Below are 10,140 nucleotides of genomic sequence, written 5' to 3'. Positions count from 1 at the left end.
CCACATATATACACACAATGAATGGAAATGTGAAGTATTAACAAAAGTGACTAGGGCATAATTTAAACGTTGGGGGAGGGGGAAATACTAAAACTGCATTCCATGGCTGCTTACTCTGATTTGGGTCAATGATTGTAAATAAAAGTGTTATAAAGTAGAACAATCACAATTATTGGCAGCCTAATCCAAAATAATTATTCCTGATGTAATGCACTTTAATCCACTTTAGAAAGATGCCAAGCGAGGGGCTGTATGTCCCCATTTGTTATGTGCTGAATAGTTTCGGAACAAATATCTCTTCACTGGAGATACGGTGATGGGCACAACTAGGATCAGGTGAACAGAAGGGCCAAAAGGATGCTTCACTGCTCTTAATGTCAGAAATGGAGAAAAACGACAAGCGTCCAAAATGTTAGGGATGCACAAAATGCCCTGAGCCACACGCAGCCCTGAAGATGGCACGTGAAGGAGTAAAAATCCACCCCGTTTAGTTGTCCTTTCCTTTTAAAGTAGACAGACGTTTCCATGGTACCTGCTGTTTACAGATCTGAGGCCACTCACTTCAGTTCCCTTGCGTAGGGCACATAGGCCCTCCTTCCAGGGCAGCACCTGGTGCTATGAGGCAAAACATCAGGGTCTCCGCGAAATTCTTTGTCCTTTTCTGCTTACCTTCAGCGGTGGGGGCTGAAGTTTCTCCGGGCCGTTAAGGGTCTGCCTGGCCAGCAAACGTGTGTCCGTGGATGGAGCTGACACCAACGCAGCAGGGCTCTGGGTGCGGGGGGTTGGTCTGGGCGCAGCTGCTACAGCCACTGTCCACCAAGTCAGCTTGCCAACTCCTGAAGGTGGGCATGGCAAAAGCCAACTCCTGAAGGCGGGCATGGCAAAAGCCCCCAAAACGTTCACCCGGCACTATGTCAGCATAGCCGCGGCACATAACCAGCCTGGCTCCAGTAACTCCACCTGCCTCAAATAATAAACCAGCCTCTTCTTAAAACTTACAATACTTTAGATTTCAGACAGACACCCCCTAGCATTTTATCGTAAAGTCAGGTTCCAAGACAGTCTTTTCCCTCCCCAAACTGCCACGTGCAGCAGGTCAGCCAGTGGTGCCGTGTGGAGGAGGGCCCGGGGGTAGGACACGGCCCCCACTGGCACGAGAGCTTACATTTTGCAGTCTTCCTTCACCACCAGCCCGGCAAAGTTCTTCAGCTAGAGCACGTTTACGAGGAGACACTCGTTGGCACTGTCGTGCCTAGAAAATAAAATGCATGTTCACAGTCTGCAAATGCCCCATGGTGCAGAAATCCTGCTTGAACTACTGCAGTGGTCCTCACCCCACCCCCAGGGGACCTGTGCAAAGTCTAGAGGCATTTCTTACTGTCACACTGAGTGGAGGGGGGCTACTGCGTGTAGTGGGTGGAGGCCAGGGCTGCTGCTCAACATGCCAGAGGGCACAGCACGGCCCCCCACCGAGAGTGACCCAGCCCGAACGTCACGAGTGCTGAGAAACACTAGGATGACAAGAGTGAGCAAAAGAAAGCTGCTGGGATGTGAACATCCTGCCTCGTTCATCTGAACACTGCTGGTTACTACCTTTCTAGACACTGTAGCTAGAAACCAGAACGCTTAGTGTTGCACAGCACCTGGCTACCCCAGCTCCGGCGGGAACTTCCCCGAGGGCCTGACTGTGCCCATGGGGTGAGAGTCCCCGGCTGTGACTCGCTGTTGGAGGACGGCAATGGAGCCGCTCTTGCCCATCTCTCCTTCCCGCCACCTCTGTCCCTTCACCTGAGACCGCTGAGATGGGCCCGGGGGCACCCAGGCCAGGGAGCAGCAGCCGGATCACGGGGGTCCCTCCATCCCTCCTGGCCTGTGCGTGGAGGTGTGAGTCGCCGGGCGGGCCCCAATCTACCCATCGTCTTTACGAGCAACAGGGAAGGAGTCTTCTGTACTCACAAAAATCCAACATGGATCTGGGGCCCCTCGTTACTGCAAACGTCTCCACGCGCAGGGTCGTCAGCATCCTCGCTCCTGAACACAGTCGGAAAGGCACCGCGTTATTCCGAGGGGGCCTGGTTACCTCAGACTCGGCAGAAGCTCTCTCACACTAGGGGTGCTTGTTACTGAGAAGGGCTTTATTAAGTTGCGACATAAATAAATGCTTTAAGTGACTGGCAGGGCACGGCAGGTCCCCAGGATCCATGATGTCATCTCTGAGGGTACCTGCTGACGAAGTGGCCTCTTTGAGAAAATACCTCTCAAAACCACGTGATATTCACGACAAAGTTCAAAAACATATACTCTTAAAAGCTTTGCAGGCGAGACTTCCCTGGCAGTCCAGTGGTTAAGACTCCGCGCTTCCACTGCAGGGGGCGCGGGTGCGATCCCTGGGCAGGGAACTAAGATCCCGCAAGCTGAGCAGCACAGCCAAAAAAAAAGTTGGCGATAAGTGAAATGTATACAGATATCTGAGCTGAAAAAATGACATCAAAGGTCTCAAACAAAATAACACCCACAAGGAGTTTTGCCCTTGCAAAGTTATTCCTCCAGCTAAGGAAAGGGGACGGGGGGAACATCCATTTCTAGTGAATGTCCTTTCCAGAAAAGCAGGTCTCCCTTGCACCCTGATTCTCCTTTTCCGGCTCTACTGGGCTCATGCCTTCCAACCCCCGGGGCCGGAGAGAAAGCAGTCATGCTAGATGCCCAAAGCCAGGCCAGTCCCCAGATACCACCTGGGAGCAGAGGGGGTCCGTGGGGATGCTCAGGGCCCCTCCCGCATGGAGAGAAGCCAGGAGAGCTGCACCCCGGAGACACACAGAGTGTCAAGCCAGACAGGTCTCGGCAGGGGTGCCTTCTGGGAAGTCAGCCCAGGGATGCCAGAAGGTCAGCTTCTAACCTTTCGGTGGGAGGTTCAAACACGCCACTGTCGCTGGCCAGCGAGTAATCGGACAGGCAGGTGGACACGCAGCGCACTCTCCGCTCCAGCCTCTGGGTGGCGCTGTCTTCTCGGGGGGTCGCTGCTGCAGGCGAGAGAGACATGGCCGGTCTCAGGAGGCAACAGGGCGGGAGCCCAGGGCAGAGCAGAGACAAAGGCAGGAAGGGGCAGAGACAGGCCAGCACGTTTGCAGATGTGTGTTTACATGCACTCTGCTCCAGTCTTTTCTTATACTGGAACAAACAAATGAACAAACAGGCTTCTGGCTACTTCTTTAAAAGCTCTTTAAATGACCATCAATCTCCCTTCACCTCCTTAATGAGCGCACAGGTCAGAAGGTGGCGGGAAGGCACTTGCCGTGGCCCTTTGAGAGAGTGTCACACGGGAAAGCCTGGAGAGAGATTTCGCCAGCACGCGGACAGCAGCGCACTCTCCGAGAAGTGGAAGGGGGTTGTTTCCTTCTTGATGCTGCTTGGTATTCTCCATACTTCATATAAGAAACATTGGCTACACTGCTTTATAATCAGAAAACAGAGTTTTTAAAAATCATCAAATAACCCCCAACAAAATGGAGTGACTTTCGAGTCAGAGGACACAGATGCACCCAGATTGGGCCTTTGCCAACGTCTCCGTGACCCCTCTGCCGCTCTAACACTCTAACTGCAGCGTGCTCCTCAGCAGCCCTGGGGCCACACTGGCTTCCAGAACTGTCTCCTGGGATTAGGAAGGACCATGAATGGGCAGCTTATTTTTGTCTCATATCTATTGTAACCAAGAGCCAAAGACAACTACTGACATTTTCCCTTTTATCATTTCATCAACTCCTTCCCTCACAGCAACAAGTTTCTTTTAACAAAAGCAACAGAAAGAGGCATGCCATCTCCTGCTGCTAAATGTGACGATGGACACAGGAACCTCAACGCTTCTGAGAGAGGCACACACGGTTAGAACACAGGCTTAAAGCATGAAGCCCCAAACTGAGCCTCACTCTGGCATCACGATGCCTCTTGTTAATAATGCAGGTCCCTCTTGTCTCTCTATGTTCTCCGGCCATCTAAGCTCTAGAAACTGAAAATCTAGACATCTGTGCACCCCTGACACCAATGACCATCTCTTTTCTTTTATTTTTCTTTTGCCTGCTTTGGGTCTTCGTTGCTGTGCTGGGCCTTCTCTAGTTGTGGCGAGCGGGGGCTACTCTTCATTCCGGTGCATGGGCTTCTCAGGGCAGAGGCTTCTCTTGTTGCAGAGCATGGGCTCTAGGCATGCGGGCTTCAACAGCTGCAGCGCATGGGCTCAGTAGTTGTGGTACACAGGCCCTAGAGCATGCGGGCTTCAGTAGTTGCAGCTCTGGGCTCAGTAGTTGTGGCTCGCGGGCTCTAGAGTGCAGGCTCAGTAGTTGTGGCGCATAGGCTTAGCTGCTCTGTGGCATGTGGGATCTTCCTGGACCAGGGCTTGAACCCGTGTCCCCTGCATTGGCAGGCGGATTCTTAACCACTGTGCCACCAGGGGAGTCCCCAACCATCTCTCTTTTCAGCCAAATTATTATTCACAGCAACAATTAAACCCAAATTATTCATCGGGGTACAAAACAGACAGGGCTGTGGCCTTTGGCCTCATGATGTTAACTGCAGACAAAAGCCGACCTTTCAAAGGCCTGCACTGCCCAGCGTGGGGGCCACCGGCCCCGCCTCGGTCAGGGGCAGAAGCTGGCTCCGTCTTAGGATGGCCGGAGACACCAACTCTCACGTCGCAGATGACGACTCCCAAGTCCAGCTCTGCTCGTCACCCCGGCCCCATGGAAGGACCCAGAGTCTCCAGCTCTAAACTTCAGATAGAACCCCTCAGTTTGCTGCATGGAACCCCAGCAAATACAACAGCTCACTACTCCCATTCCCAGCCCTGACACTTGGCCTTACATGCCTTTAAGGAAGTAACACCGCACAATGATCCAGTTAACTTCCAGGCAACCCAATGGTGTGACTGCCAAAATTTCTCTCTCATTGCAATGAAAGTGGATGAAGAGAGAAAGGAAATGGGGGAATCAATCCTCAGTGATCCTGGGCTTAGCACATTCAAGGAGCAACTGGATGCAGGAGTTGACAGAAGGAGGTACGGTCAGCACTTGCCCTGGGTGAGAAAGAAAGCACATGGCACACCCCACAGTACACACTGCAAGCGTCTGCTCTTGGGCTTCAAGGCAACGAGACGGAGAATGGGGAGCAATGCCAGTGAAGTAAGGAATAAACAAGCTTCCACACGTTCATTTTATAAACCTCTGACCTTTCCATCGTTAAACACAGACAAACAGACACTGAGACCTAAGGACAGCAACGCTGCTTGACAAAAGGGAGGAAAGTATAAGGAAAATCACATCGTGGGCAAAGCTGCCAGCTGGCGTATTAAAATAACGAAAATGTTAAAGTCTGGGGGAAAAACCCAAGAAGGAAAAACTACGTCAAGCTCTTAGAAAAGTTCTTACACAACTTTCATAGCCAGGATGAATACCGTTCAAACGACAACAGCAACAATGAGCAACCGCTGAGCTACACTGAAGCACAGCTGTGAGCCACGCCCTTCCTGACCACACCCCGACCACCCTAAATACACTGATTCACTGCACAGACGTGGCACAGCCTGACCAGCAAGGCGAAGGAGTCCAAGGTCACTTACAGTGAACGTTTCTGTCGAGCCGCATGAGAAAAGAGAATAAAAAAAAAAAGCACAAAGTGAAAAAACTGTAGAATTTAAGCCAACAATTTTAAACAGGGTCTGAATGTAATAAAAAACATCAATAAACAAATGAACAAGGTTAAAATATTTACCGACTTATATTAGCAAATACCAGTGGGAAATGAAAATAGGAACGGATTTCAAAATCATGACACATTTGACTTTTAAAGTGTGGGGAATATAAAACTGTAGTAAACATGTAAAAACGGATAAAGATGACAGTTTATTTCCCCACTCCCTTGCCCAACCTTCTGTCCCCTCTGACTGACTTAAAACACAATGGGCAATTCTGAATTTTATGTTACTAAAATTTTTCTCACTAAAGCTTGCTTGAGTCAAACTTAGACTGTACTGTTCTTAGACTGGACAGTGGAGGGAACTACATGACCTCGGGCGTCATAAATGAGGGGTGGGGTTATTATAACGAGTACTGAGATCCTCGCCAACTTTATGAAGCTGCGATGACTCTAGGCTCGGGCATTCCCACAAGCATCAAGGGAGGCAAGGAGTCACCCTGTGTCCATGCCTAAAGCTGCTCACCCAGCCCTGCACAAGCACCTGTCAGGATCCATTCACTGAGTCAAGTACCTCTAGTTTGTAAGGGTCCAATTCCACTCGTATGTGAACGCACTACCACGTGGCAGTATCTGACCATACCGATAGCAAAGACCTCCCAGTCTAAGAAGCTTGAAGCACTATAACATCCACCACCAAGTGGTGGATGAAAAATAAGGAAATCAAGTCAGTTCTTCTCCTTCCCACCCAGTCTCTCCTGTGGACCGAAAGGGGTCCTTAAATCTTTTGCTGACTTTCTGTATAACTGGATTGATACTTCTATATTTCGGACTGTTTGCATAGGGAAAAGAAAAGTTTGCACAGGGAAAAGAAGAGTAAAGGCTAGACAATAAGTGAAAATGGAAAAGTTTTAAGGAAAGTTTGCAAAGGGAAAAGAAAAGAGTAAAGTTAGACAATGAGTGCAAATTGACAAGAGTATATGTGTATAAAAAAGAACAAAGTAAATCCAGCTTACATATGCATACGAACTATGAAAATAATTTATATTGGGATGTTGAAATAATGTATAAGCAGCATTTGCAAACAAAAAAGATAGGAAAACAATGGAGGTGCCAATTAGCCAAGGGACTGATTCAGAACATAGCTGGTCTGTCATTAGATATGTAAATGCTAAGAGAACTTTCTCTTCACTAAGAGAAACTAGTACTGTATATATAACCCGTGGGTAACAAAATGGTGTATTTGTTGAAGAGCAATGAAGCCGAGGGTCAACCAGGTCTAAAGGTGCGCCCAAGGATATGCAGTTAGAGTTGAGTAGGCAAGGATTTGAAGAATACCAGAGAAAGTAATTTGGTAGAAATGACTAATGCTTACTGGGACAACTTCTGAAATCACGCAAAATACTGTCATTTCCTGTTTGACAGAATTAAGTCTTTGAAAATTCCGGGAACAAATGATGAAGAGATGAAGTCACAGGGCCAACGTTAGTAGAGATTTCTGCCGGGCCACAGCCAGACAGCAGTCCCAGCGCTGGTCTGAGGCAGGCACACACAGAACGTTGCATGTGGGCACACGCCCTGGAGAGTTCATTAAGGCCCGAGTACTTCTTTAGCAGCCTCCTAATGAGGAGGAACTGTCTCATTTTCAACAAATAAGTATATTCTGAAAACAAGCCAAATGCCTGGGAAAGACTACTTTGCATGACATTTCAAGCACCCAGGGCAATCACTTCGAAGGCGTCCAGGAGCGGCCGCCCTCGGCGTCGGGCTTCTCGTACTGAGGGAGGCCATAGATGTCAGTGAAGCTGATGGAGCTCAGGGAGCCCCAGCTGGAGGCCAGGGAGCCGCGGCTGCTCCCCGAGGAGATGGTCAGGGTGCTGGCGGACAGGCTGAAAGGGGAAGAGCAGCCTGCCTGGAGCCCGCGGCTGGAGCCTGCCCGTCCCCACCGGGAGCCGCGCCTCCGGTCTGCTCCAGAGGAGCAAAACTCTGCCTCAGCCCGTTCACCCCAGCGCCTCTTCAACACCTCTGAGCACCTGTGAGCGTTTTAAGACACCCCCCCACCCCCGCCCCTTCGTAAACATTTCCTTTGTTTCTTTGAATGTCAGTCGAGAGCAGTAGTTAACGTCAAGGGCTCTTGCTCGAGTTCAAGTTCCAGCTCACACTCAAGACTAGCTGAATGCATTTGATTTGGTCAAGGGCTTTGCCCTTTCCGAGCCTCCCACCTTCTCACCCGGCGCTGGGATGATAGCGGTTCCTGCCTCAAGGCGCTGTGAGGGGGAGAACTGAGAAAGTAATACACAGAAAGCCCTTAACACTACACTTCAGGGTACGGTAAGTGCTTGAAAACTGGAGCAACCAAATCTGATTTTAAAGATATTCATGCCTAATTAAAATGAATATCTTAAAAAGAAATAATTAAACGTGTATGTGTGCATATATGTAGATGGACATACACACTCCTGATGCTGTGAGTTACAAAATCCTTTGATAAATCTGACTTAAGATTCATTATTCTGAAGTCACATTTGGTTCTCCTCATATTCCTTGTGTCATATATAAGCAGCTCATCTTAAAATATCCTGTCTTCACTTTCCTGTACTGTGCTTACAACCACTGCAGGTTCTAAGTTCTGGGAGAGAAAACCAGGCTAAATGAATCGTGAAGTTCACAGCCACTATGTTATAACATGATAATCAAGTTACCTACCTTTGTAACTGGGACTGGAGATAGGACATTAGTCAGGTGGCTTCTTCCAGTCGCATCAGGAGACAGTTTCTTTTTTCCTGAAGTAGAATCCTGTAGGTACAAAAACAGTCCACTGGTGGATTTCAAAGTTGCCAAGTATATTTTCCTAACAAGAAATTAAACTATATATTCCACCAAAACAGATTAATGACTATCAGTTCTAAAAGCACACCTATGTCACAAGTTCCAAGATAACTGTTTTTGTTTTATTTCACATTGTACCTCTAGAATCCTGAACAGTGCAAGTGATCCACACTAGAAGTTGGATGTGTGATGGAATAGATGTGTGGATAGAGAGATAAGATGGATGGATGGGAGGATGAGTGGGTGGACAGGCAGGTAAATAGACAGATGGATGGGAATCCAGCAGATGGGTTCAAAGGCAGGGCTCATAGAAAGCTACTGGATTTCCTTGGAATAAATCTGATTCCCTCATCCTAGGCACTCTTCAAGGCAAAAAATAAATGCAATTCTAGTATCTAGAGAATAAAAGATCACAATCAAATAAAACAAAATATCAACAGTCATGGGTTGATATGGGTTAGAGGTATATATTTCTTCTTCCTTCTGCCTTCTTCTACTTCATAATTTTCTAGAATATTTTTCTCCTACTGTAGTAAGCCTACTGCCGAGACTAGAGCCCTACACATATAATAAATAATTGTTGAACTATGGGGACTGATTAATCTTGCCTTTATAATGAAAGACTGATTTACAAATCAAAATGATTGCATTTTGATACGTGGCAGTGGAAAGAACCCATTAAACAAAGTTTTCCACCTGTTACAGAAGGCAAAATGCTCAAGGAGAGGAAACCAGAAGGAGGTGAACTTTGGCAGCAGCCAGAGTTACAAAGTTTTGACTATTACTGATAAGCAAAACTGATATACCAGGAACGAGGAGAAGATGGTGGAAGAGTAAGACGCGGAGATCACCTTCCTCCCCACAGATACACCAGAAAAACATCTAAACGTGGAACAACTCCTACAGAACACCTACTGAACGCTGGTAGAAGACCTCAGACCTCCCAAAAGGCAAGAAAGTCCCCACATACCTGGGTAAGGCAAAAGAAAAAAGAATAAACACAGACAAAAGGATAGGGACAGGACCTGCACCAGTGGGAGGGAGCTGTGAAGGAGGAAAGGTTTCCAACACACTAGGAAGCCCCTTCGAGGGCAGAGACTGCGGGGGTCAGAGGGTGAAAGCTTCGGAGAAGTGGAGGACAGCGCAGCAACAGGGGTGCGGAGGGCAAAGTGGGGAGATTCCCGCACAGAAGACGAACGGCACTCACCAGCCCGAGAGGCTGGTCTGCTCACCCACCGGGGTGGGCAGGGCTGCAAGCTGAGGCACAGGGAGCACAGGGCGAGGACTGTGGTTGGCGGCGTGAACACAGCCTGCAGGGGATTAGTGCACCACGGCTAGCCGGGAGGGAGTCTGGAAAAATGTCTGGAACTGCTGAAAAGGCAAGAGACTTTTTCTTCCCTCTTTGTTTCCTGGTGCGCAAGGAGAGGGGAATAAGAGCACTGCTTAAAGGAGGTCCAGAGATGGGTGCGAGCCATGGCTAAAAGCGCGGACCCCAGAAACGGGCATGAGGCTAAGGCTGCTGCTGCCGCCACCAACAAGCCTGTGTGCGAGCACAGGTCACTATCCATACCCCTCTTCCGCGGAGCCTGTGCAGCCCGCCACTGCCAGTGTCCCGGGATCCAGGGACAACTC

General features: G+C 49.0%; 1 protein-coding gene across 1 annotated transcript in view; it reads right to left on the bottom strand.

Annotated features, from left to right (window-relative positions):
• Positions 1-669: 669 nt before the first annotated feature.
• LOC112394901 (protein WWC3-like) overlaps positions 670-10,140 on the bottom strand; it is a gene marked incomplete at its 3' end in the record, with an annotated part of 57,784 nt that continues 48,313 nt past the window's right edge. Inside the window, 7 exon segments of the mRNA XM_024737908.1 lie at positions 670-865; positions 1,166-1,252; positions 1,957-2,031; positions 2,897-3,168; positions 3,293-3,422; positions 7,410-7,568; positions 8,386-8,475. Of these exon segments, the coding sequence (XP_024593676.1) occupies positions 670-865; positions 1,166-1,252; positions 1,957-2,031; positions 2,897-3,168; positions 3,293-3,422; positions 7,410-7,568; positions 8,386-8,475 (1,009 nt within the window).

This window comes from Neophocaena asiaeorientalis, unplaced genomic scaffold, assembly GCF_003031525.2.
Source record: "Neophocaena asiaeorientalis asiaeorientalis breed wild unplaced genomic scaffold, Neophocaena_asiaeorientalis_V1.1 scaffold580, whole genome shotgun sequence".
NCBI lineage: Eukaryota > Metazoa > Chordata > Mammalia > Artiodactyla > Phocoenidae > Neophocaena > Neophocaena asiaeorientalis.
Note: the sequence above shows the minus strand (reverse complement) of the source record. Positions and strands in the feature narration are given on the sequence as shown.